A 26,153-nucleotide genomic window follows, 5' to 3' on the forward strand; every position below is an offset into this window, starting at 1 on the left:
GACACACACACACCCTGGACAGGACAGCGGTCCATCACAGGACACACACACACCCTGGACAGGACTGCGGTCCATCACAGGACACACACACACCCTGGACAGGACAGCGGTCCATCACAGGACACACACACAATTCCATTGTGATGAACGCAGCAGGAGATCTACCTGGAGCCAGGGGTGTCCCAGGGCCTTGCCAACGCTGAACCTTCGCTTCACGGCCACCTGCAGCAGGTTGCTGATGAGGCTGATGGCTGCAGGCAGTGGAGAGAAGGACATGCGGGCCACGGTGAGGGAGGCTCTGCCCACGAGCCCACTCCCCCCTGAGGCATTTCACAGCTGAAATCATCCCTCCAGCCATCTTCTACCCTCTCAACCAACAGAGGCTCATGGGGGAGCTGGAGTCTATCCCAGCAAGCAACGGGCGCAAGGCGGGGTACACCCTGGATGGGACACCAGTCCATTGCATGGTACACACGTGCACCAGATGCCAATTAACCTCCCAGCATGTCTTTGGACTGTGGGAGGAAACCCCACACAAACCCACAGGGAGAACATGCAAACTCCACACAGACAGCATCCCAGATCTGGAATTGAACCCAGGGCCCCAGCGCTGCGAGGCAGGAACGCTGACCCCTGCACCTCCGGGCCGCCCACAAAGGCTGAAATCCGTCGGGATTCAATTTACTGAACCGGGTAGGCGAGAGACTCCAGTCAGTCTCACCCCCCTGTGGGGCTTTGCTCTGGTTCGGAAATTCTGGTCCAGAGGAAACAGCGCCCCCTGCTGCTCCAACATAACCCAGCCCCTGTGCTGCTCAGGCCCAGCATCTCAGCTGACCGATTCCCCACCAGATTCCCATCGGGAATCCTATTCCACTACACAGCTAGGCAATTTTGTTCCAGGCACCTACTGCTCTTTGCGTAAAACCACTCCCCCATCCGCCCCCCCATTTCCAGTCACCTCGGTTCTCCACAAAAGAGGCTCAGTTCCTTGGCTCAGGCTCCTGGCTGGCGGCCGCCCGCGTACCAGTCATGACCACCCCCACCCGCCCGGCTCACCTTCCGGGGAGACGTGCGCCCAGATGTTCTCAGGGTACATGAAGGCAGCGTTGCGGATCTGCTGGGCGATGTCCTCGTCCTCGTTGAAGGGGAAGGTGCCGCTCAGGCTGACGTACAGCACCACGCCCACCGCCCACATGTCCAGCGCGCGGTTGTAGCCGTGGGCGCCGAGCACCTCGGGCGCCAGGTAGGCGGGGGTGCCCACCACCGAGCGCCGGAAGGACTTCTCCCCGATGATCCGGGCGAAGCCGAAGTCGCACAGCTTCACCTGGGAGAGGAGACGGAGACCCTTGAACATCGCCAGAAGTAAGGCACGTCGGAGCTTCGGAGTCTCGCTGGAGGCCTGGCAGCGCCCGTTACGATCTGGGCACAGCGAAGACCCGGAGCTGAGGCACCACAGGTGCTGGAGCGGTGAGCAGGGTGCTGCCTGCTCAGAGGCCGGGGGTCTCCACAGCTACTCGCAGTCAAAGTGGAACCGCAGCCCCAGTTTCTCCGAGGGGTTATTCAATCTTGCCCTCAAAATAAATCCGTTGATTTGACCAATTCCCTCCGGAGCACAGAATCGTGGACTCCCGTGAAAGTAAGTCCCCGCGCTGTGATGTGAAGTGGCCCTTCCTGCTCACTAGTCTCGGGCCTGACTAGAGTACTCTGGTGTACGAGAGAATTACAGTGCAGGCTGTGCCGCAGACGTTTCTCCACAGAGGTGTTCCAACTTGATCTGCCGGCAGAGTTCACAAGTAAATTGTGTTTGTCGGCAAAACCGTCTGGAAGTGGAGAGAACCGTTTCTAGTGGATTGAAAGAGCTGGATTCACAAGCCTGCTGGTTTACAGTGTCTGTTTACAGTGTTTGTTCTACTGAATCGCAGAACAAATATAAAAATAGCCTGGCTGTTCCTCTTTAAAAGGCCAATTCCTGTACGTTTAGGAACTGAGCACAATTAAACCTGTTCCTGGGTCTGTTCAGGTGGAAATAAACCAGGGGTGGGAGTCCCCATGTCCAGGATCGGGTGCCCCTGAGTTAGTGGTTTACTTCCGGGTTACACAGTGCATGCGGTGACCTCTGACCTGTGGGAAAGGGTCAGGAGAGGCCAGCAGGACGTTCTCGGGCTTGAGGTCGCAGTGGGCGACGTTCTTGAAGTGCAGATAGCGCAGAGCCTCCAGGATCTGTCAAAACAAAACCGAAATCAGAAACGGGGTGCTTGGTCTTCCCACAACGCCGAGCAGAGGAGACCGAACACAGCAGTCCAGATGGCACACTCCGCCCAATTAGCGCGGTGGTCTGACCTGAGTGACCAGGAAGCGGGCAGTGCGCTCCGGCAGTCGGCCCTTCTCGCTGGACAGGATCATCTCCAGCATATCACCATGGAGCTTCTCCATGACAACGAAGATGTGCTCGGGGGTCTCGAACATGCCCTCTAGGTTGACCACCCCAGGGTGACAGAGGTTCTGAAAGAGAGATGGACCGGTCATTTGGCTGGCATGAGTAGGCGGGGCTGACAAGGGAGTGGGAGGGCTGTGACAGGTGAAGTGGGCAGAGCTGACAGGGGAGTGTGTGGGGCTGTGACAGGCGGGGTGGGCGGGGCATGGCTGTGATAGGTGGGGTGGCCAGAGCATGGCTGTGACAGGTGGGGTGGGCGTGGCTGGGCTTTGACAGGTGGGGCAGTCTCACCTGGAGGATGGCCACCTCGTTGCGCAGCTGGTACTCCTGGCAACTGGGGAAGCGGCTCTTGTCGATGGCTTTCACTGCCACGGGGCGCCCCGACTTCCTGTGCTTCCCTGGACAGAGAGACCAGTCAGAGGGCGAGGGAGGGAGAGGCGGGGCCCCGCTCAGCTGGCACAAGGGGCCGCAGGATGCCAGCCCGGCGGCTCACCTCCGTACACGATCCCAAACTGCCCCGATCCCAGCACCTCGTCCGCAAAAATCTGATACACTGCACTGATGTCCACCTGCGGGGAAAGGTAGAAGTGGGAACAGAGGCTGTCGTTGTAATGGGCTGACAGGTCAAAGGTCAGAGGTCAGGACAGGCTGAAACTCAAAAAAGAGCTGCCTGCCCAATTCTGCTACCTGGAGTGGACACTGGGCACTCAGGACAGACACTGGGCAGACAGGGTGGACACTGGGCAGACAGGACAGACACTGGGAAATCAGGACACTGGGTAATCAGGACAGACACTGGGCAGACAGGACAGACACTGGGCACTCAGGACTGACACTGGGCAGACAGGACAGACACTGGGCACTTCAGCCTCAGCCTTCAACCTCAGATGGACAGACGGCAGACCCTCTCCCTGCTGAGACCACGTGACCACGCAGAACGGAAGCCCTCACAAGCTGGTGGGCGACGGCGGGACCTCGCCCTTACCGGTCTCTCCTCGGCCCGGGAGCCCGTTCCTGCAGCGGGAGAAGAGCAGGCGGATACAACAGCAGCCCACAACCCCCGCTCAGGGCAGCCCCACACCGCCACCCCTAACAGCTGGACCCATCTGACATGAGTCCGACTCTGCCAGTCTGCATTCTCTCTAGGCCAGTTGCCATGCGTCTACACTCATGTTTCAGCAAACCAGGGGAACATTCTGCTCTGGACTGAGATGCAGCACCCCATATGACCCCCCCACTGACCCCCCCAGGAAGTGCTGAAGACCCCTGTTTCTCTCGCACTCTCCAGAGAGTTAATCCTCAGAGGACTGAGTCAGTCTCTGTGGCCCTTCTGTGTGGAGTCTGCATGTTCTGACCAGATCATGCCCCCACCCCCACCCCTGCTTCCCGAAGGCGTGACCCCACTCACCCTCGCGGTCCTGGCCCAGGTGGGCAGAGCCGTGGACGGGCATCAGGGCCTGGCGGACGGCTCGTTCCCACCCCAGGGCCTCGCCCCCGGCCGCTCCGCTCTCAGAGACGCAGTAGGTCAGGGAGCTGGTGACCAGCTCGAAGGAGTGACCGCTGCCGTCCCCTGTGGCCACAGAGAGGTGACCAGGGCCGCGCACCTGCAGGATCTCAGACAGGGGCAGCTCCTGGGGGACAGGAGACAGGAGACAGGAGAGAGAGAGCTCAGGCAGAGACAGGGCACAGGGGACAGGAGAGAGAGTTCAGGCAGGGGCAGGGGACAGGAGACGGGAGGGAGAGTTCAGGCAGGGGCAGGGGACAGGAGACGGGAGAGAGAGAGCTCAGTGCTTTCACGCCATGATTTGTGAATCGAGGGGGCAGCAAGCAGGGACTGAGAACAGGGAGTCATGTCTTTACACAAAGGGTGGCAGATGTGTGGAACAAACACCCAGAGCTGTGTGGGGTTCCTTCAAGAAAACAGCTGAACAAAATCCTGGAATCAGTCAGCGACCGAGGAAGCCAGTGTTTCTCTTCGAAGACGAGCTCACTGCAGGCACACAGGACCACCAGGTCCGCATGAGCAGCTGCTCAGCCGCTGGGTTTTTAATTACTGCACACGAGGACCGGACCCCGCCGGCCAGGCTGACCGCGCACTCGGTACCAGGCGGCCCGCTCACCTTGTAGAACTTGGTGCCGGTGTCGTTCTGGAACAGGGTGATGCTCTTGCTGTCCAGGTGCCAGTAGTGCCGTTTCCTCTGGGGCGCGGAGGTGGGGGGGAGAGGGGAGGAGAGGGTTAAAATAAGGACTACAAAGTGCCCCCCCCTCCCCCAGCACCACACACACACACACCCTGACACAGACTGACAGAGACTCAGACACATGCAGTACAGTCACACACTCTCAGACACTCAGAATCACACTCTCTCACGCTCACTGGCCCGGGCCGGGCCGGTCCCGCTCACCAGCGGGTCGGCGCAGGTGTGGTGCAGTAGCCAGCCCTCCCGCAGCGCGCCGCTGCCTCGCCTCTTGCACTGGCGCACCGACTGCACCACGCGCATCAGGGGGATGTTGCTGCTGAAGCAGGGGCTGAGGAGGAGAGGAGCAGGACCTCAGACCCCACCCCAGCTGAGCAGGCGGACATCCTGCCACCCGCTGTCAGGGGCAGCGTGGGGGGGGATGCCGAACTCATACTGCTGCTGCACATTTTGATTTGTAGACAAAGCAGTTTTTTGTCTTTAAGGAAGATTTACAACATAAAGACATGTAATATCCCAGGGATGTTTAAAATGAACCTGCTGTCAGGCCTGTCTCCTATAAAGGCTCCTTCCACTGTGCCCCGCCCACGCACCACCTTCCTGCCCAGGCCTCGCCCCTTCATGTGAAAGCTCTTACCTGATTGGTGACCCAAGCCCCCACCCACGCACCACCTTCCTGCCCAGGCCCCGCCCCTTCCTGTGAAAGCTGTTACTTGATTGGCGACCCAAGCCCCCACCCACGCACCACCTACCTGCCCAGGCCCCACCCCCTTCCTGTGAAAGCTGTTACCTGATTGGTGACCCAAGCCCCCACCCACGCACCACCTACCTGCCCAGGCCCCGCCCCCTTCCTGTGAAAGCTGTTACCTGATTGGTGACCCAGGCCCCGCCCCCTCCTCGTCAGCAAACGGGTCTTGCTCGAAGCTGGGCTCCTCGCTGGCCTCACCGGTCAGACCGGAGGCCTCCTCTGCATCTGCGTTTGAGCTCAGGTCTGCGTCTGCACATTAAAACAAATAGCCTCAGGCACTGCTGTCGAGCACAGCAGAGATCTCCGCCTGTGAAGGGAGGGAGCTGGGCTGGCACGGGGGCACCTTTCGGCTCTGGGGTCAATCTGGGCTCAATCCCAGATGAGGGCACCTTCTGTGCGGAGCCTGCGTGTTGTCCCTGTGCGTGCATGGGATTTCTCAGGCACCCCGATTGTGTCCCGCGTCCCAGACACAGCAGGTCAGGGGTGACCAGCTACTCCACTCAAGGGTGGGGAGATTCTGGGGTGCAAGCGCAGGAGCTCAGGGCCACGCCCCACTACCTGCAGGGGGTGGGGGGGCAGTACCATGACCCCTGCTGCCCAACCCGGCCACGTGAGGGCGATCTCTCACACAGGGGAACAGGGTACAAACAAGAGGAGGCCCAACCGGGACACACTCATCATCTATCTGCCCACTGGCAAATTCCCACCGGATCCGAGTCCCAGACCAGCGGCTAAACCAGGCAGGTCATCCTCAAGCCCCCAGCACCCCCAGCTGTGGCCCACAAATCGCCTCATTCCCGTTTCATTCACTGGACCAGCTGAGTAAAACTGGGTGTCCCCTTTACTTTGCTGGGTCACAACTGGTAACGACAGGGTCACAATCGGGAACTAAAAGGGATGAAGTCGCTGTCCAGTTACACAGAGAGTTGTAGGTGTCTGGAACAGCCCGTCCAGCCAGGCTCTGGGCTGCTTCAGGAAACAGCAGGTGGACAGTCTGGATCCACTAAGGCCCCAGGTGAGCCTTATGGCCTCTTTACGCCCCTCGGTTTCTACACATGACAGACGGGGCTCAGTCAGAGCCTCCAGTTCCTCACCCTGCCCGTTGGTGGAGCTCTTCTCTCCCGGGCAGGCGCTGGGCACCAGGGGCGCGCAGCGGCGGTGGCAGTTCAGCTGGCAGTCTGCAGGCAGAGGAGGCGGGCTCAGACACACAGCAGGAACGACCATGGAAATGGGATTGGGAGAAGGAGAGGGAGTGGGAATGGGAAAGGCAAAGAGAAAGGGAATGGGAACAGGACTGATAATGGAAATGGGATTGAGAATGGGAATGGGAATGGGAGCGACAATGGGAATGGGATTGGGAGCGACAATGGGAATGGGATTGAGAATGGGAATAGGAGCGACAATGGGAATTGGATTGGGAATGGGAATAGGAGCGACAATGGGAATGGGAATGGGAGCGACAGTGGGAATGGGACTGGGAATGGGAATAGGAGCGACAATGGGAATGGGATTGGGAGCGACAGTGGGAATGGGACTGGGAATGGGAATAGGAGCGACAATGGGAATGGGATTGGGAATGGGACTGGGAATGGGACGGACCCCGGGCCCCTTACCGGAGCACTGCAGGCCCTGCCGGAAGAGCCCCTTGAGCAGGCGCTGGCAGTGCTGGCAGGCCGTGGGCCGGGTGTAGGTGTGGATGTGGAACGTGTGGGGCACCTGCAGCTCCCCGCCCCCCGCGCGCCGGTCCGCCCACGCGGGATGGCCCACCCAGGAGGGGGTCCTGGGGCGCTGGCCCGTCTTGGACTGCCTGATCTGGAGAGAGAGAGAGGGGGGCAGCAGGGGTACAGACACAGGCCGCTGGGGCGTGAACCCTCCGGCCCCCTCCTCCCCCATCCCCTCCCCCGGCTCTCACCTCCTCCAGGCTGCCCCCGGCCTGCGTGGAGAGGGAGGGGGCTCTGGGACGTCCCGCGGAGAAGAGGGACACGCTGGACCCGCACCTGCGCCTGGAGCGGCTGCAGTCGCTGGGGACCTGGATCGCGCAGCGCTTGTGGAAGTCCAGTCCGCAGCCTGGGGGACACGCACACACAGCGCCACGCGCGCCTCAGGCCGAGTCAGGCCAGCGCAGCGCAGGCAGCTCGATAAATAAGACACAGCGCCCCCTCCTGGCCCAGGACTGGACAGCCCTGCTGCAGACACACTGACCCCTCCTGGACAGGACTGGACACCCCTGCTGCAGACACACTGACCCCACCTGGACCAGGACTGGACACCCCTGCTGCAGACACAGTGCCCCCTCCTGGACCAGGACTGGACAGCCCTGCTGCAGGCACACTGACCCCTCCTGGACCAGGACTGGACACCCCTGCTGCAGACACAGTGCCCCCTCCTGGACCAGGACTGGACAGCCCTGCTGCAGGCACACTGACCCCTCCTGGACCAGGACTGGACACCCCTGCTGCAGGCACACTGACCCCTCCTGGACCAGGACTGGACACCCCTGCTGCAGACACAGTGCCCCCTCCTGGACCAGGACTGGACAGCCCTGCTGCAGGCACACTGACCCCTCCTGGACCAGGACTGGACAGCCCTGCTGCAGGCACACTGACCCCTCCTGGACCAGGACTGGACACCCCCGCTGCAGACACACTGACCCCTCCTGGACCAGGACTGGACACCCCTGCTGCAGACACAGCGACCCCTCCTGGACCAGGACTGGACCACCCCTGCTGCAGACACAGCGCCCCCAAGCGTGGGGTCACATCCCTCCTGACTAGAACAGTCCCCTGGATCACATTCCCCCTGCAGAATATCAACAGCTCATCACACTTCCATGAAAGCCCATCCTGCCAGGAAAGGAGGGGTGCTGACTGCAAGTATTTCAGGACCTCCTGGGCGTACGTGCCCCCTCCCGTTCTGGCTGCGATTATTGCCCACGGAGGCCGGACACGCTACCGTATTTACCCCGAACACAAGACGCAGGCAGGAACCCTGACTGCGGAAAAACTGAAAAAATAACTTTGCGGAGCGTAGCTTAGTTTCCTGAATGAATTAATTGAATGAAAACGTTCTCCTGGTTGAAAACAAATAAAGGAAAACGGGAGAGCAGTTTAAAATGCAAATAATACAGTAAACTCCCTCGTATCCGGAAGAAAAATCGCATCTGGGTTTTTTTGGGACAGAGGAGATTAGGAGATTGAGGCAAACTGATACGCAATGTCACCCAGCCGAAAGCAAAGTGATTAGGGCACCACCTCAGTGCTAAAACCCAAGCTCAACCTGGGTGGAGGTGAGCTGTGTAGCCTGTCATCTCTGCGGGGACCGTGAATCCACAATCTCCTGCTGCTCAGCACGCCGGACCGCCTCCTTCCTGAGCGCGAAAGCCTACTGTGACTGGAGAGCCCAAACTGAAAATATATGTTTTCTTTCGGCGCTTGATCGCCGCCCACACGCCGGAGCCCACAGTCCACGCCAACCGTTCGACCCAGTCCAGCTGTCCAACCACCAGATCCACCTGCAGTGTTTTTTTTTTGCTTGTATGCAAATATAAATTGCATACAAGCAAAATTTGGGGAAGTAAAAAGTGTGGCTTATATTCGGGTAAACAGGGCTCCGGGTGTATGAGTGAGTGGGAGGGGGGTCCTCATATTGTGGCCAGTGACTGCGCATCACTGTACTTTCTAACGCGTCCACGAGGGGGCGCTGTGTCCCCAGCAGTGGCCTACCTTCGCACTTTAACCCCTGGCGCACCAGACCCCAGAGCATCTCCCCGCAGTGATGGCAGAAGGTGGGCGTCCGGTAGGAGTGGACCGCCAGCGCGTGAGGGCACAGCTTCAGCTCGGTCAGGGAGGCGGAGCCTGTGAGGGAGGGGGCGGGGAGGAAGGAGAGGAGCTGTCCAATCAGAGCACGGCCTCCCCAGGCACACCGGGCCAATCAGGTAACGCGGCACAGGCCGGTGGGGGAGGAGTCACAAACAGGAGGAAACAACTCCCTCTTGCAGGGCAGGTCATTAGCGTTGCTTAATTAGGTAATTATTCCAGAGTTAAATATGGTAGTGCACTAAAACAATTGCAAAATATGGTCATTAGTTAACACCGGAAACCACTATTATAACATCATTAACAAAGTGATAGTTTCCTCATTTTCCTTCCTAATTGCTTCCTAGCTGGGGGAGTGGCAGTGCGACGCCGCCCACCTGACAGCACCACCTCGATCAGGTCCCCCTCCTGCAGGGCGTCTCCTCCGCTCAGCCTGCGCAGCACATTCTCCGACCCCGGCTCGTGACGGAACAGCAGCACCTTCTCCCCCAGCCCGGCCACGCTGCAGTCAGGAGCCTGCGGCACGCGGGGACACGAGGACACACGGGGACACAGAGGGACACAGAGGGACACACAGGGCCACGGGGAGACACGGGGACACAGAGAGACACACAGGGCCACGGGGAGACACAGGGACACACGGGGACACAGAGACACACACGGACACAGAGAGACACAGGGACACAGAGGAACAAGGACACAGGGGAACATAGGAACAAGGACACAGAGGGACACAGAGACAGAGGGACACAGAGGAACAAGGACACAGAGGGACACAAAGGGAGACAGGGACACATAGGAACAGGGACACAGAGGGACACAGGGGCACAATAACACAGGGACACAGGAACAGGGGGACACACAGAAACGAAGAGATGTTACATCCATCCACCCATTTTCTAACTGCTTCTTCCGATCCAGGCTCAAGGGAGAGCCGGAGCCTGTGCCCTTGTCCCAGCAGGCAACGAGCACGCCAGCCCGTCCCCCACCAGCCTGTCTGCGGCCCGCGGCAGGAAACCCACGCCAACACGGGGAGAACATGCAAACTCCACGCAGACAGCACCCCTGGAATTGAACCCAGGGCCCCAGCGCTGCAAGGCAGCAATTGCCAACTACCGCAGCACCACTGCGCCGCCCCCCAGAGACATTACAGCCCTGCGCAATTCAGCGTCCCGCCAGAGGGGCGGCGCCGTCACCCCGCCCGACACGACCAAAACGTGCGCTGCGCCTCTTCGGGAACCCCGGGCTCCAATCCGTTAGCGACACAGCCCTGGCTGGAACGGGGGGTCCACCCTGGAGCGGCTCAGGGAAAGTGCTTGGAGGGGCCTCAGTGTTCCTGAGCTCTGGGCAGGGCAGGGCAGGGCGGACAGGACGAGGCGCAGGAGCGAGGCCCCCCGAGCCGCCGACAGCGCCGGGGCACACAGGCCTGGCTGCTGTGTGCAAGGCAATGAAAAACACCGCAAAGGGAAACGAGGCGCGAACGCTTCATTTCCTGCTCTCGGCTCTCCCCCCCACTGAGAGCTGGTGCGTGGGGAGCGGACTGGCGCGCCATCCGGGTGGGGGTGCACGCTGGTGCTGGTGGAGGGGAACCCCGTGACCTGTACAGAGCTCGGAGTGGGGGGTCCAGAAGAGAGCCGCAGAGGCATAAGGATTGTTAATACTTGCGTTCGCCCCGCCTTTCTCTTGTTCGAGCGGCTCGCTCTTCCGGCCCCCCTCTCTCTCGGCTGCCCACCTCTGCAGTGGAAAGTCTGGCGGGGGGGGGGGCTGCGGGTGCGAGAGAGCGCTCAGCGGCAGCGCGTGGGAGCCGGCGGGCGGAAGGCTGCGCAAACCACAGCCCCCCCCCCCCCCGCCGCGCGCGCTCCGCGGCGACGAGCAGCTGCAGGGCTCAGCTCGACCTGCTGCAAAGCCCCAGCCGCCTCTCGGAAAAGACACGCGCCGCCCCTGGACTGCAGCTGCTGAAATTCACCCCTCCGCCCCCCGGCCAACGGCTGCAAGCCAGTCACAGGCACTGAGTCTATCCCAGCAGGCAACAGGGGCGAGGCGGGGTACAGCCCGGGAGGGACGCCAGTCCATCACAGGACACACACAGACTCACAGACTCACACCAGGGCCAGTCCATCACAGGACACACACACACACACTCACTCACTCACTCACTCACTCACTCACTCACTCACTCACTCACTCACTCCAGGGCCAGTGCTCCCAGAGGACACTTAACCCACCAGCATGTCTTTGGACTGTGGGAGGAAACCGGAGCACCTGGAGGAAACCCATATGAACACGGGGAGAACATGCAAACTCCACACAGACAGGCTCCCCAGGTCCGGAATGGGCCCCAGGGCCCCAGCGCTGCGAGACAGCAATACTGACCACCCGATCACACGCTCTTCCCCCCCGAAATCAATGTCGTTCTCCTGGTTTTTCTAACCCTTCTGCTCTGCAAGGTTTCCTGCGCCCCGAAACAGCACCACCGCGCCCGCCTCACCTTCCTCTCGATCATGTCCGCCGCCAGCCTCCGCACGGCCGGAACGCCGAGCTGCGGGCCGGGGACGGACACCACGTCCCGGAAGAGGCCGATCTGGAGCTGCAGCAGGACGGGGGGGCGGCGGGGGGGCGAGACCGACATGGCGGACAGGGGGCCTGTCCAGAGAGAGCGGGGGACACAGGTCAGAGCAGCACAGCCCGGGCTGGGGAGGGGGACCCCTGAGCTAGAGCATGACACTGGGGAACCCCTGAGTTAGAGCACAACACTGCGGGACCCCTGAGCTAGAGCATGACACTGCGGGACCTGTGAGCTAGAACATTATATTGGGGAGCACCTGATCTATAATATTATTCTGGGGGACCCCTAACCTAGAACATTACAGTAGGGAAGCCCTTAACTGTAACACTACAGTGGGGAACCCCCGATCTACACTGTCCCACTGAGCTAGAACATCACAGTGGGCGCCCCAAGACTGAAGACACACCAGGAAAGCAGCAGGGGTGCAGACACACACAGGGGGCAGGAACGGAACCCCAGATATGAGACCGGACCCCCAGAACCGCTTCAAGCAACTAGAAAGCTACAGGACCAGCTCAGGTCAGGGGCACCCATAACGAGCTGAGCTGCAAATCTGGGTCACCCCTCAAACCCCCCCCCCCCCCCCACTCCCCAGCAGCTGTCTAACTGAGAGTCAGCCCCCAGGAGGAACGATGTCCACCAGCACCTACCGCAGATCCCGGAGTCCGGACTGTCCGTCCCTCGCCCTCCGCGCCCGGCGTCCATCCTGCCAGCGGTCCCCGTCCCGGGTCCGGACGCCTCTGCGCTCCGGGTCTGGGGGGGTTCGGGCCCGGCCTCGGCCACGGAAGAGCCGTCTGAGTCAGGCACAGAGACACAGAGCGCGGCGCTGTCAGCGCGCTGCAGCCACAGGCACACTGAGCCGCAGCGTGCAGCCGCGCGGCTGTTAAACACACACACACACACTGCACCGCACACACGCACACTCACACGCGCACTCGCACACCACGCGGAAAACGTTACATAGAACACAGGGCCTTGCGGCACATCTAACTCTGATGCTCCGGCAACCTGCTCGAAGGGCACGACTAGGCCGGCCCGTTGCAGCCACCCACCGCTCCTTGTGTAAAGCGCCTCATGCCGGCGGTCCTAAAGGCACAGACCCTTAACGCCCTCAGCCCTCGGGTCCCAGGCTGACTGCCGGTCCTGACGTTGTCCTCTGAAACCGATTTCTGCCCGGTAACTGCTAAGGGTTTGACCTCCACACAGTATTACCGTTCCTCAAAGTGAAGAGGAACCTCACTTCGCTTCAGGAGGACGAGAGTCACCTGCCTGATTTAGTCTGGTCTACTTTAGTTACATTACAAACAGGGAAGGACACAGCATGGCCCTGGGCGAGTTTCAGAACTCCCCCGTGCAGGAATCAGGCCACAGCCCGTGGAAACACAGCACTCAGCCTGCAGAAGAACTCCTTCAGGACGCAGCAGCTCAGAAAGCCAAGCACGCCCAGTAGCGTCAGGCGTGCAGGGTTAACAGACGAACCTGTACAGCCAAGAAGCAGCAGTCCCCCCCCCCACCTCCCCTGGGGGCCTGGCCCGTCTGTCAAGATCGCCCCCTGGTGGCCAGAGGCGAGCTGTGACGAAACTCCGGTCCGCCCGCCTCCCATTGTGACGTCACGGTGAGGTCACGGTGATGTCACAGAGGCGCGGAACACTGCGCCCAGCACTGCAGTGGGGCTGTTTCCCTGCAAGGCAGAGGGAGGGCGTTGCTCAGGTCACACTCTCCAGAGACTGAAGTCCTTTCTGCCAGTATAATCAGGCCATTCCAACTTATTTATTTATTATTTACTGGTGGTAAGAATATTAGAAACTGCAGCAGTGGTGGTGGCGATGTTAATTGCAGATGTATTGGCAATAGGACCAACAGTTGTGTGAGTATGCAAAAACATCATTTAGAAAATATTATAATATATATCGCAATAAATTGTATCACAGCTGTTCAGTGAGATCGTGTCTATTCAGGCACAGAGGTGGGGACATGAAGTCATTTTTCCACTGTACAGTCTAGACACCAACATCACTCTGCTCCAGTACATCTCTCTGCCAGTCTGTCCCAGCCTGCTGTCTGCAGGCACGAGGGCCGAGCCTGGTCGCTCTGCACCGACGTCGCTCGGGCGCTCTCTGCATTCCAGACACGACTCACCTCGGACTCCGCTGGAAAAGCACAGATGGACCTCCCGGCTGCTCCCGTCCAGGAGAAGCCCTCCAGCCAGACGCTGCACCCCCGGCAGCGCCAGGCGAACTTAGGCAAGCGCCCGTGCTCACGGTGTTCGGTGGGGGTCTGCAAGCGATCACCCCAGCTCACCCCAGGAGACCTGGGAAAACCGCACACACAGCGCCCCCCACGGGACCAAGTCTGGATAGCCCCCAGCGCTGAGGCAGTACTGACACAGCACTCGGGCCCTGAGGTGGCAGAGCCCTCAGTCGCATTATTTAATGATCTCATTGTTTAAGTAGCTGCACAATTCTGGATACCTGAACCGGGCGGAAGGTGTCGTACCTGGACCTCTTACCTCAGGGCAGCTGTAAACGACCTTCATAAAAATCAGCAGGTGAAAGGTCTGATAGGTCACTCGGTTTCTCCTGTAGGAAGTGGGTCTGACACCCCTGCTCTAGCAAGAGCCGACAGCGTTCCCAGGGGGTTCCCCCTGCCTGGTCCTGGGGACCCCCCCACACCCGCTGGGTTCAGTAACCGCCCCCCCCAGAGCTGCGCTCAGCTCCCACACCGGCAGGACCGCTCCGGCCTCGGAGCCGAGCCCGGCCGCAGTGCAGCCCAGCAGGGCCGGTCCAGACCGGTTCTGCAGCCCCGGTGTTTCCCAAACCGAGGACCAGAGCAACTGCCAGTCCCCAGCCCTGTTCCCCCGGGATTCGGCCCCGGCCTTCCCGACAGGAGGGGGTCCAGATTCAGAGACACAGCCTGGGCCCTGGCTAAGTGCTAAAAGAGGACAGTGACTGTTGTAAAAGCCACGGGTTCGAGAGCCACTGTGCCTTCACAGCAAGAGAGCTCTGCCGGTACTCCCAATCCCAATCCCCACCTCCCGTTCCCCAATCCCTGATTCCTGGTCTATTATCCCCAAACCCCAATTCCTAATCCCCAAACCCCAATCTATTTCTCCAATCCCTAATCCCCGATTCCTGATCTATCATCCCCATCCCTGATCCCCGATTCCCAATCTATTATCCCCGATTCCCGATCTATTATCCTCAATCCCTGATCCCCTTTCCCTTTCCCTCTGCAGCAAGCCTGCGGAACAAGGAGCGCCACCACCTGCCTGTCCTTCCAGTCGCCTCCCCAGGGGGGCGCCGCCGAGCCCGGGAGAGGATCTTCTCCACCTGCGAGGTGCCTGAAGCTGTCATACAGCAGCTCATCCGCAGCTCAGGTAACAAGGCGTCAGCGCCGCTCGGGTCGGGCCAGGCCAGCTGACCCGATACCGTCATACAGCAGCTCATCCGCAGCTCAGGTAACAGGGCGTCAGCGCCGCTCGGGTCGGGCCGGGCCAGCTGATCCGATACCGTCATACAGCAGCTCTTCCTGTCTAACAGGTACTGTTAGAGAGAAGCCAGGGTATCGGCTTCAACAGCATGGCTGGGCAGCTTGTTCCACACTCCCACTACCCTTTGTGTAAAGAAGTGCCTCCTGCTCTCGGTTTTATATTCAAATTCAGGAAGGGGATATTTTCACTTTTAAAATGTTTTTAAATCGTAAACAGTTTGAGCCTGAGACAAGAACTTGCTGGCGGCCTCTGGCTGTCATGTTAACGATCCTGCAGCTAATTAAACAATTACATCAGCTCCGACACTGAGCCCAGAAGGGCCCCCAGAGACCCCCAGAGGTTCAGTGGCTCTGGTGTGCAGGACGGTCCGAGCGGGACGATCACTCTCTCTCCTCTCCCCCGGTCCGGTCCGGTCCGGTCAGAGAGGGACAGGAGGCAGAGGGCCCTGCAGGCCCGGCGCACCTGCCTGGGCCGGGTCTGGGGCGCCCTGCTGGACCGGTGCCGCCTGCTCTATCAGATCGTCTTCGCCTTCACCGAGTCGCGCCCCCTCGACAACTTCCTGCTGGCGGTCGTGGTGCTGAACACGGGCTCGCTGGTGGCCCAGACCTTCGACAGCGTGGCCGTGCGCGGAGGTAGGAGGCCGGTTCTGCGCGCGGCGCGGCGCGGCCCGGTCCGATCACCCTGCTCACCACCCCCTGCTCCCTGTCCAGGCTGGTTCTTCTCCGCCATGGACGCCAGCTTCCTCTCCATCTACCTGATGGAGTTCGCGCTCAAGGTGTTCGTCTGGGGCCGCGTCTACTTCAGGAACGCCTGGAACATCCTGGGTGAGTCAGGGGGCTGGACACGTCCCGGACACTGGACAGCTCAGGGCTGGACACGTCCCGGACACTGGACAGCTCAGGGCTGGACACGTCCCGGACACTGGACAGCTCAGGGCTGGACACTTCTTACTCATTTGACAGCTCAGGGCTGGACACATCCCAGACACTGGACAGCTCAGGGCTGGACACATCCCAGACACTGGACAGCTCAGGGCTGGACACATCCCAGACACTGGACGGCTCAGGGCTGGACACATCCCAGACACTGGACGGCTCAGGGCTGGACACATCCCAGACACTGGACGGCTCAGGGCTGGACACAACCCCTACACTGGACGGCCCAGGCACATTTTACTTAAAAACAAAGGACCCCCCGATCCTGGTGAGCACCCCCAGACCGCACCGCCGCCGGCGGCAGCCCCAGGGTTCCCCACTCACGGCCGGAGCTCAGACACGTCCCCCCGCCTTCCAGACTTCGTCATCGTCTTCATGAGCCTGGTGGACTTCGTCCTGCCCCTGATCCAGTCCACCAGCAGCTTCAGCAGCGGGAACGCCTCCACGGTCTTCCGGATCCTGCGCATCTTCAAGGGCATCCGGGCCATCCGGGCCTTCCGGGTGCTCCGGACGATCCGGTAGGACCCCCGCGCTCTTCTGTTCTGGGATAGCCTCTCTGGGATAGTCCGGGGAAAACTATCCCAGAGTGTACTGACATCAGAACACTGTGGATCCGGTGCGGTCTGGCTAGACCAGGAGGACAGCTGGTCCGGCGGTTCAGGTCCGGTCCTGTCAGACCAGGAGGACAGCTGGTCCGGCGGTTCAGGTCCGGTCCTGTTAGACCAGGAGGACAGCTGGTCCGGCGGTTCAGGTCCGGTCTTGTCAGACCAGGAGGACAGCTGGTCCAGTGGTTCAGGTCCGGTCCTGTTAGACCAGGAGGACAGCTGTCCAGTGGTTCAGGTCCGGTCCTATTAGACCAGGAGGACAGCTGGTCCGGCGGCTCAGGTCCGGTCCTGTTAGACCAGGAGGACAGCTGGTCCGGCGGTTCAGGTCCGGTCCTGTTAGACCAGGAGGACAGCTGGTCCGGCGGTTCAGGTCCGGTCTTGTCAGACCAGGAGGACAGCTGGTCCGGTGGTTCAGGTCCGGTCCTGTTAGACCAGGAGGACAGCTGGTCTTGAAGATGAGTTTGCAAGCATCACTAACCACCTCTCTCCCTTGTGTCTCTGTCCTCCCTTGCTCTCCCTGGTACTGTCCAGATTCTTACAGAACCTGCAGGCCATCATGTCCACCTGCCTACAGTCTCTCCAGTCCATGGGAGCCATCATCGTACTAATGTTCACCTTCCTGTGTATCCTTATTTTATCGTTGGACAGCTCACGGACACTTCCCATACACTGGACAGCTCGGGACTGGACACTTTCTGTACCGTGGACAGCTCAGGGCTGGACACTTCCTATACACTGGACAGTCACCAGAGCACAGTGGTCAAACACTCCCTCTCTGAATCAGACATGAGGGTGGCTTGATGCCTTAGCGTCCAGTCATGTTTGCGGTCATCTTCCGGGAGATGTTCAGTGTGTCGGACCCAGAGCGCTTCGGGTCCATGTTCAAGACCATCTTCACCCTCTTCCAGCTGCTCACCCTGGATGACTGGGCCTACATCTACTCCACCAGCCGAGACCGGGGTGAGACAGAGCGCACGCCAGGAGACCTGCCTGCCCCATCCGCAGTGCAGACACACTGCCCTCAGCTCCGACAACTGCTCTCAGCACAGTCACACAGGCACACTGCTCTCAGCACAGTCACACCAACACACTGCTCTCAGCACAGTCACACCAACACACTGCTCTCAGCACAGTCACACAGGCACACTGCTCTCAGCACAGTCACACCAACACACTGCTCTCAGCACAGTCACACCAACACACTGCTCTCAGCTCCGTCACACAGACACACTGCTCTCAGCACAGTCACACCAACACACTGCTCTCAGCACAGTCATACCAACACACTGCTCTCAGCTCCGTCACACTGACACACTGCTCTCAGCTCCGTCACACAGGCACACTCCTCTCAGCTCCGTCACACAGACACACTGCTCTCAGCACAGTCACACCAACACACTGGTCTCAGCTCCGTCACACCGACACACTGCTCTCAGCTCCGTCACACCGACACACTGCTCTCAGCTCCGTCACACAGGCACACTCCTCTCAGCTCCGTCACACCAACACACTGCTCTCAGCAGTCACACCAACACACTGCTCTCAGCTCCGTCACACAGACACACTGCTCTCAGCACAGTCACACCAACACACTGCTCTCAGCACAGTCATACCAACACACTGCTCTCAGCTCCGTCACACCGACACACTGCTCTCAGCTCCGTCACACAGACTCACAGAAACACTGCAACATGAGCAGCAAGAGAGCATCATCACTATACACCAGAGAGGGTCACAGGTGATGTGAGGCGCCCCTGGTGTGTGCAGCTGCTGTCCCCTCCATCAGAGACTAGAGAGCGACCGAGTTCCTTCAGCCTGTAATGAGTGAGAGAGTGTGTACAGACAGCACAACTGCGTCTCCCAGCCGGCTGAGTGTCTCCGGTTCTCCCGCAGGCTACTCCTACATCATCATCTTCCTGGTGCTGTACATTGTGGTGGAGTACTTCACCTTCCTCAAGTGGGTTCCCCTCCGCCACCCGAACCCCAGACAATCACCCTGACCTTTCGCACACTCCAGTCGTGTCCTTCTCTGCAAGGTCTGAGGCTGTGGATCAAGCATCTCCTTCTCTCTCCCATCTTCCTCCCACCCATTCTCCCAATCCTCCTCCCGTCTCCTCTCTCTCCTCAGCCTGTTCATCGCCGTCCTGGTTGATAACTTCCAGCTGGCCATCAAGAGGCGCATGGAGAGGAAGAAGGACAAGGTGGGTGTCATCTGGGTGCTGGGGTGGGGTGGCACATTTCTGCCACTCTGAAATGTGCAGATTCTGGGGCCTGAAGGATCAGTAAGCCTTTCTAAACTCATCACCTCCTGAACGCAGGGGTACAAAACCACAGACATTCGGTCTTGTTGGACCAGCTGGTCTGGCGGGTCAGGTCCAGTCCTGTTAGACCAGGAGGACAGCTGGTCCGGCGGTTCAGTTCAGGTCCTGTCAGACCAGGAGGACAGCTGGTCCAGTGGTTCAGGTCCGGTCCTGTCAGACCAGGAGGACAGCTGGTCTGGCAGTTCAGGTCCGGTCTTGTTGGACCAGCTGGTCCGGTGGTTCAGGTCCAGTCCTGTTAGACCGGGAGGACAGCTGGTCCAGCGGTTCAGGTCTGGTCTTGTTGGACTGGGAGGACAGCTGGTCCAGTGACTCAGTCCTGAAGATGAGTTTGTTAGCATCGTTAACCACCTCTCTCTCCTGTGTGTCCCTGTCCTGCCTTGCTCTGCCCGGTACTGTCCCGATTCTTACAGAACCTGCAGCTCTCTGTGTCCCCGAGCGAGGGACTGAACCCCCTTGTATTCAGACATCTGAATGAGACTCATCTCGGATGTAAACCTGAAGTAAATGAGTTGTTATAAATTAGCACTGCAAGCCCTGACAAGAATGCCACAGCATGATATCGACCTTACAAGACAACAAGGCCAGTCGTGTCAGGAACACAGCCCTCTGCAATAACCTCTTCTCCCTCTGCAGTCCTCCACCCTCGACGACTTTGAGGACGACACGGCGGCTCTGAAGAAGAAGGGTAGCCTGGAGCCTCCAAATTTCACACATCCAAAACCTCACTGTGGTACACTATGGTGAAGGTACAGTAGAGCCCAGTGAGATGAGGGTAAAGGTACAAAGGCAGTGTCTTTCCCTTGAAGGTCAGCTGTCAGAGGAGCAGGACAATGAGACCTTCCTTCAGAGAGCCATTCAGCAGAACTACAGCCAGAACAAATTCAGCAAGAGGTTAGTGACTGAGGCCCAAGGACCAGAGCCAACTCAGAACATGGACTGGACTAGTTGATTCTGTACCTCTACAGTCCAGAGCCCGCTGGTCCAGTCTGGGTCACACTGTACCCCTACAGTCCAGAGATCACCTTTCCAGTGTGTGTCACACTGTACCCCTACAGTCCAGAGCTCGCTGGTCCAGTCTGGGTCACGCTGTACCCCTACAGTCCAGAGCCCGCCGGTCCAGTCTGGGTCACGCTGTACCCCTACAGTCCAGAGATCGCCGGTCCAGTCTGGGTCACGCTGTACCCCTACAGTCCGGAGATCACTGGTCCAGTCTGGGTCACACTGTACCCCTACAGTCCGGAGATCACTGGTCCAGTCTGGGTCACCCTGTACCCCTACAGTCCAGTCTGGGTCACACTGTACCCCTACAGTCTGGAGATCACTGCCCAGTCTGGGTCACGCTGTACCCCTACAGTCCGGAGATCACTGGTCCAGTCTGGGTCACACTGTACCCCTACAGTCCGGAGATCACTGGTCCAGTCTGGGTCACACTGTATGCCTACAGTCCAGTCTGGGTCACACTGTACCCCTACAGTCCAGTCTGGGTCACACTGTACCCCTACAGTCCGGAGATCACTGGTCCAGTCTGGGTCACACTGTACCCCTACAGTCCGGAGATCACTGGTCCAGTCTGGGTCACACTGTACCCCTACAGTCCAGTCTGGGTCACACTGTACCCCTACAATATGAGGAGAAGTAGCTGTTAGAGGGGGACAGCGTACCTGAGTAAGTCAGCCTCCTCGTCTGCCCCCAGGGAGGTCCAGCTGATGACCAGCTACTTCCGGCTGCTGGCGGCCATCGACCTCCAGCACCACGCCTTCCGGTCGCAGGGAGCCACGCTGGACCGGGTCGTCGACACCTTCTTCGAGGTGAGCCCCTGCTCCCACGTCCTGGGCGCCCCGCCCTGCTTGAATTCTCGGGGAAGCTGGGAGCAGCCTGGGCACAACCGTGGGCGCCTGGGGGTGAAAAGGGGGGTGGGGGGGCGATTTTCCGCAGTTCAAAATACTGCCGCTACCCACCCCTGCAGAAACACACTCTTCGACAGCGCCAGTGTACCCCCCAGGGGTGGGGCCCGGTCACGGGTCAGAGCCAGCTGTGCCACGCTGACCAGCCCAGTGAGGACGATCCCCGCAGAAGTGAAAACAGACTCGGGGTGCCACATTCACCCCCTCTGGGGGGGGTCTACTGTCCGTGGTTGCGGTTATTATTAATTATTACTGTTCTCGTTATTCAATTAACTGGACGACTGTAAGCCTTCTAACCGGCCCCCAGGGAAAAAGAGTGGGGGGGCAGTGAATGCTCAAGAAACACCCCACTGTGACCCCTCGAGACAATAATAGGGTTAATTGTTTAATTGGCGGGAGCAGACCCAGGATGGCACCAGGCCCCAGGTTTCACGGTTCTCTGCTCTCTAGCGCCATCAGCTGGCCAGAAGAAGCCCCAGTGGCTGGGGCCCCTGAAAGGCCTTTTCTACGAGACACAACGGCACCCGAAACGACCCACCGCTGCCCCACCCCTCCCCTCCCCGCCCCGCCCCCCAAAATCCAGCACACACGTTTACAAAACAACCTGTCGCCTTTATTCCAAACCGAGCTGCCCGTCGGGCAGGCAGGGTCACCGAGAACAGCAGTCCGCTGGGAAAATAACAAAATCCCGCAATCCCAGAACAACGGGGTCTTCCCGACCTGTGGAGCAGGAATCAACCCCCCCCCCGTCCCAGACTCCAGCTCCAGACCCGGAGTCCGGGCGCAGGAGATCCGGCAGGGACCGGAGGGAGCGCTCCCCAGTCTGGAAATAGTCCGACGGCTGAGGGTCCGAGTTTATGGCAGCTGCACAGTCACGGTCTTGGCACAGGGTTCGACAGACGTGGGCAGACACACGGACACCGCCCCCCTTGACCGGGACGTGGGGGCGTGGCTCAGGACCACCATGGAAGCTCGGGTTCTCCGGGATCCTTCGGGGAACAGCTGGACGAGATCCCGGGATCCGAAAGGCAGTGGAGGGGCGCCCCGATCCTCACCGCCCCGCCTCTCTCCCTCTCGTTGCAGGCGGCGGAGGAGGAGGAGGAGTGTCACGGACAGGAGAAGGACTGAGAGCCCCCACCAGCCCCCCCCCAATAAAGACCCCGCTGACCCACACCGGCTCGCTTCCTCGTGCCGTGAGAAATTCCCAGATCCCCGCCCCTCCCTGTGGGGGATCGGCGCTCCTCGCTCTGGTCCTGGAGAGTCACTGCGTTCACGGTCATGAAGACCCCTCATTGATTCCAGTCACTGAGACCCCTAACTGAGAGCACGGATTCCACTAACAGAGATCAAGTCATAGATTCCTGCAGCCGAGACCCCTAGTTGATTCTGTGAGGTCACTGCAAGCACCCCAAGAAACATCCCCTTTGGCTCCGAGGGACCAGGAGAGAGGAGCTCCGATACAGATCATTTAAAAAAAAGCAGGAGGGTGCTGATCAATACCGGCCTGAGATCAGCTGCCCGGTCAGAGCGCGCCACGCGGCTCAGTCTGAATAATGTCAGCCTGCTGGAACAGGGGTGGGGGAGAGGTCACTCTGCCCCCTGGTGGCCCACCCCAGCAGCAGAGGGAGTGACTGCCCGTTTCCCACGGTGCTTTGCGGGAGGCGAGGCTTGGCGTCCCCTCCGGTGGCCCAGCCAGGCTGAAATACCGAAGGGGGGTGTTTGAGCGTGCTCCAGCGTCCGCTTGGTGGCGTGCCCCCGTCGGTCACGGTCTCGGGGAGGCAGGGGGGCGGTCAGTTGCCGGCGGGGTCCAGCGGGCCGGTGACCCGGAAGCGGATGCCGTTGCCGGGCAGCGGGGAGGGGATGAGCGGGCAGAGCCAGGCCAGGTACCAGCGCCGGCCCAGGCACTCCTGGAGGTTGCGGCGCCAGCCCAGGCTGTAGGGGCGGCGGCTGGAGTACCACTCCCGCGTGGTCTGGCCGCGCAGCATCAGCGCCACGTGGAAGAACAGGAAGGCCGCCACCAGCAGGAAGCCCACGACGCAGGTGTCGGCGATGAAGGCGAAGGCGAACGCCCTCGCGGTGACCTGGCCTGAGACAGGGGAGAGGAGGAGGCACGGGGAGGGGAGGGGAGAGGAGGAGAGAGAGAGGGGAGAGGAGGCACAGGGAGGGGAGGGGAGAGGAGAGGAGGAGAGAGAGAGGGGAGAGGAGGCACAGAGAGGGGAGGGGAGAGGAGGAGAGAGAGAGGTGAGAGGAGGCACAGGGAGGGGAGGGGAGAGGAGAAGAGAGAGAGGGGAGAGGAGGCACAGGGAGGGGAGGGGAGAGGAGGAGAGAGAGGGGAGGGGAGAGGAGAGGAGGAGAGAGAGAGACAAGGAGAAGAGGGAGACCCAGGGAGAGGAGGGGAGATAGGCGAGAGAGATGGGAAAGGAGAGAGAGGGGAGAGGAGACACAGGGAGGAGATGGGAGACATGACAGTGAGTGACACGACCCAGGCTCGCACGGAGGAACACCCTCCAGCACCTATAGGTCCCGCACACGCAAGAGCGAGTGTGTCTGTGTGGGTTTGTGACTGCACCTGTGCACAGATTCGAGTGTGAATCTGAGCGTGTGCAATTGTGCACGTGTGTGTGTGAGTGTGAGCGAGTGCACGTGAGCGTGTGTACGTGTGCAATTGTGCACGTGTGTGTGTGCGCGTGTGAGTGTGAGCGAGTGCACGTGAGCGTGTGTACGTGTGCAATTGTGCACGTGTGTGTGTGCGCGTGCAAGTGTGAGCGAGTGCACGTGAGCGTGTGAACGTGAGCATGGGCGTGTGAGCGTGCGCACGCCCGTGTGCATGCGAATGCGTGCGCGTGAGTGTGCACATGTCCATGTGTGTGAACGCGCGTCACCCGGCAGGCGGGGGGGGGGGGGGGGGCGCGACTGACCGGAGACCAGCATGACCCAGGGCGCGAGCAGCAGCAGGACGCTGTGCAGGGTGAGCCCCTCGCTCAGGAGCAGCAGGAAGACCTCGGCGTTGAGCACCACGGCGTACAGCAGCCCCGCCCACATGAAGAGCAGGCTGCTCAGGAAGTAGCGGTAGTTGCGGAAGCCGACGCACTGGCCGAAGAAGACGCAGTGGTGGTCCCGGCGCAGGACGCACACCCGGCAGTCGTAGCAGTGGGAGCAGCGCGGGGGGGTGTGCGTCTCACAGCTGTAGCAGTACCTGGGGGGGACAGAGCAGCAGTTAGCGAACCGGCCTTACACAGAGCCAGCCACCAGGGGGACAGGAAGGACAAGTCAGCTGGTCCGGTGGCTCGGGTCCGGTTCTGTTAGACCAGGGGGACAGCTGGTCCGGTGGCTCGGGTCCGGTTCTGTTAGACCAGGACGACAGCTGGTCCGGTGGTTCAGGTCCGGTCCTGTTAGACCAGGGGGACAGCTGGTCCAGTGGCTCGGGTCCGGTTCTGTTAGACCAGGGGGACAGCTGGTCCGGTGGCTCGGGTCCGGTTCTGTTAGACCAGGGGGACAGCTGGTCCAGTGGCTCGGGTCCGGTCCTGTTAGACCAGGGGGACAGCTGGTCCGGTTCTGTTAGACCAGGAGGACAGCTGGTCCAGTGGTTCAGGTCCAGTCTTGTTAGACCAGGGGGACAGCTGGTCCAGTGGCTCGGGTACGATTCTGTTAGACCAGGGGGACAGCTGGTCCGGTTCTGTTAGACCAGGAGGACAGCTGGTCCAGTGGTTCAGGTCCGGTCTTGTTAGACCAGGGGGACAGCTGGTCCGGTGGCTCGGGTCCGGTCCTGTTAGACCAGGGGGACAGCTGGTCCAGTGGTTCAGGTCCAGTCTTGTTAGACCAGGGGGACAGCTGGTCCAGTGGCTCGGGTTCGATTCTGTTAGACCAGGGGGACAGCTGGTCCGGTTCTGTTAGACCAGGAGGACAGCTGGTCCGGTAGCTCAGGGTAGGGACAGGGGCGGCACAGCGATGCAGTGCTCTGCGGTGCTGCCTCGCAGCGCTGGGGCACAGGGTTCGATGGCGGAGCTGGGTGCTGTCTGTGTGGAGTTTGCATGCTCTCCCTATGTTGGCGTGGGTTTCCTCCGGGAGCTCCGGCTACCTTCCGCGGTGCAAAGGCATGCTGGGAGGTGAACAGGCTTGTGGGAAAACTGGCCATGGTGTGAGAGTGTGACGGACTGGTGTCCTGTCCAGGGGGTACCCTGCCATGCACCCAGTGCTTGCTGGGATAGACCCTGTACTGGAAGACGGCGGGACCGGTGTAAGCCGCCCTCGCCAGACCTACCTCCAGCCCTGGCCCACGCCCTCCCCTCCGAGGAAGACCCCCCGCACGCTGGGGTCCGTCCTGAGGAAGAGCACGGAGTTCCAGGCGATGTTGCCCAGCATGAAGGCCTGGGCGCCCAGGTGGGCCGCCTTCCACGGCGCCGTCCAGCCCGCCCGCCCCGGCGCCTCCGCCAGGACCAGGTAGCTGACCTCCGCCGTGATGGACAGCACGAGCAGCGTGTTCACCACCACCGGCAGGCGGCGGCACGCGCGCTCCAGCCGGCCCCACGCGCGGTAGCAGAACGACCGCATGCTGGGCCGCAGGCCGGAAGCCGGAAGCCGGAAGCCCGGAGGGTTCGAGTCGCTGAGCAACGACAAGTTGTATGTTGTTGGTGGGGGTTTTTCGGCCAAACAATTTAACGCAAAAAAACGTGTGCGTGCTTCTTTCAACAACGCCCCCCTCTTCCCTATAAATACGTGCGGACAAGTACAGCCCGTCTACGCCAGAAACGCAGATACAATACGAATCTTCTCGCTACAGCGCCGTCGTCTCATCTGTAATTAACGGTCTCTCCCTCTCCTTCTCCTCCTCCCGGCGGCTTCCAAACGCATCTCTTCGAGAACAAAGCCGACAGCGATCATAGGAAGAAAAGAAACAAAACAAGGATCGCCTCTTCCAGGCTTTCGGAAAGACGAGAAAAAGTACAAATGTTTCGGGGCTGTAACTGACGCCTCCCACGCTCCAAATAAAAAAAAAAATAAAATAAAAGAGGGGTAAAAATCTGACGGTTTTAATAGTGAAATACCTGCCCCGCACAGCACCTCAGCGCCTGCTCCGCGGACACACCGCGACGCGCACAGGTGTCACAGTTAAAACAGTCCCCTCCCCCTGTCCCTT

At 60.3% G+C, this 26,153-nt stretch overlaps 3 protein-coding genes across 3 annotated transcripts in view; 1 reads left to right on the forward strand and 2 right to left on the reverse strand.

The window, feature by feature from the left end:
- prkd4 (protein kinase D4) overlaps positions 1 to 12,611 on the reverse strand; it is a 14,069-nt gene extending 1,458 nt beyond the window's left edge. The window contains exons 1-18 of the mRNA XM_088909035.1: positions 12,412 to 12,611; positions 11,684 to 11,838; positions 9,573 to 9,711; positions 9,103 to 9,234; positions 7,293 to 7,447; positions 6,994 to 7,192; positions 6,475 to 6,558; positions 5,500 to 5,629; positions 4,840 to 4,963; positions 4,555 to 4,632; positions 3,843 to 4,065; positions 3,420 to 3,448; positions 2,928 to 3,003; positions 2,726 to 2,832; positions 2,341 to 2,502; positions 2,122 to 2,220; positions 1,057 to 1,324; positions 166 to 251 (exon numbers count right to left, since the gene is read on the reverse strand). Of these exons, the coding sequence (XP_088765161.1) occupies positions 166 to 251; positions 1,057 to 1,324; positions 2,122 to 2,220; positions 2,341 to 2,502; positions 2,726 to 2,832; positions 2,928 to 3,003; positions 3,420 to 3,448; positions 3,843 to 4,065; positions 4,555 to 4,632; positions 4,840 to 4,963; positions 5,500 to 5,629; positions 6,475 to 6,558; positions 6,994 to 7,192; positions 7,293 to 7,447; positions 9,103 to 9,234; positions 9,573 to 9,711; positions 11,684 to 11,838; positions 12,412 to 12,466 (2,301 nt within the window). The 5' untranslated portion in view covers positions 12,467 to 12,611. The remainder of the gene's footprint in view (positions 1 to 165; positions 252 to 1,056; positions 1,325 to 2,121; positions 2,221 to 2,340; positions 2,503 to 2,725; positions 2,833 to 2,927; positions 3,004 to 3,419; positions 3,449 to 3,842; positions 4,066 to 4,554; positions 4,633 to 4,839; positions 4,964 to 5,499; positions 5,630 to 6,474; positions 6,559 to 6,993; positions 7,193 to 7,292; positions 7,448 to 9,102; positions 9,235 to 9,572; positions 9,712 to 11,683; positions 11,839 to 12,411) is intronic.
- Positions 12,612 to 13,082: 471 nt separating this feature from the next.
- LOC148810694 (cation channel sperm-associated protein 1-like) lies at positions 13,083 to 22,144 on the forward strand. Its single transcript, XM_088909019.1, has 14 exons — positions 13,083 to 13,207; positions 13,829 to 14,004; positions 14,997 to 15,137; positions 15,674 to 15,883; positions 15,962 to 16,075; positions 16,545 to 16,704; positions 17,323 to 17,414; positions 17,608 to 17,751; positions 18,685 to 18,748; positions 18,920 to 18,992; positions 19,746 to 19,797; positions 19,919 to 20,003; positions 20,806 to 20,920; positions 22,100 to 22,144. The coding sequence occupies exons 1-14, from the start codon at positions 13,083 to 13,085 to the stop codon at positions 22,142 to 22,144; spliced, it is 1,596 nt and encodes a 531-aa protein (XP_088765145.1).
- On the reverse strand, positions 21,608 to 26,111 carry zdhhc24 (zDHHC palmitoyltransferase 24). The gene is made up of 3 exons (XM_088909036.1): positions 25,278 to 26,111; positions 23,935 to 24,212; positions 21,608 to 23,102 (listed from the first exon to the last, which is right to left on the reverse strand). Exons 1-3 carry the CDS (start codon positions 25,565 to 25,567, stop codon positions 22,807 to 22,809), a joined length of 864 nt encoding a protein of 287 aa, XP_088765162.1. The 5' UTR covers positions 25,568 to 26,111; the 3' UTR covers positions 21,608 to 22,806.
- Between the last annotated feature and the right edge of the window lie 42 nt (positions 26,112 to 26,153).

Source organism: Atractosteus spatula, assembly GCF_055471065.1.
Source record: "Atractosteus spatula isolate fAtrSpa1 chromosome 24 unlocalized genomic scaffold, fAtrSpa1.hap1 SUPER_24_unloc_1, whole genome shotgun sequence".
In the NCBI taxonomy this organism is placed as follows: Eukaryota; Metazoa; Chordata; class Actinopteri; order Semionotiformes; family Lepisosteidae; genus Atractosteus; species Atractosteus spatula.

What these genes read in the sequence shown, in the direction of transcription:
- zdhhc24 (XM_088909036.1), bottom strand. Translation starts at nt 25,567, where the DNA reads ATGCGGTCGTTCTGCTACCGCGCGTGGGGCCGGCTGGAGCGCGCGTGC. An exon ending in GGCGTGGGCCAGGGCTGGAG is followed by an intron (nt 24,213 to 25,277) that starts GTAGGTCTGGCG and finishes TGTCCCCCCCAG; the next exon opens with GTACTGCTACAGCTGTGAGA. An exon ending in CTGGGTCATGCTGGTCTCCG is followed by an intron (nt 23,103 to 23,934) that starts GTCAGTCGCGCC and finishes CCCCTGTCTCAG; the next exon opens with GCCAGGTCACCGCGAGGGCG.
- LOC148810694 (XM_088909019.1), top strand. Translation starts at nt 13,083, where the DNA reads ATGGCCCTGGGCGAGTTTCAGAACTCCCCCGTGCAGGAATCAGGCCAC. An exon ending in CAGCGTGGCCGTGCGCGGAG is followed by an intron (nt 15,884 to 15,961) that starts GTAGGAGGCCGG and finishes CTCCCTGTCCAG; the next exon opens with GCTGGTTCTTCTCCGCCATG. An exon ending in TCGTCGACACCTTCTTCGAG is followed by an intron (nt 20,921 to 22,099) that starts GTGAGCCCCTGC and finishes CTCTCGTTGCAG; the next exon opens with GCGGCGGAGGAGGAGGAGGA.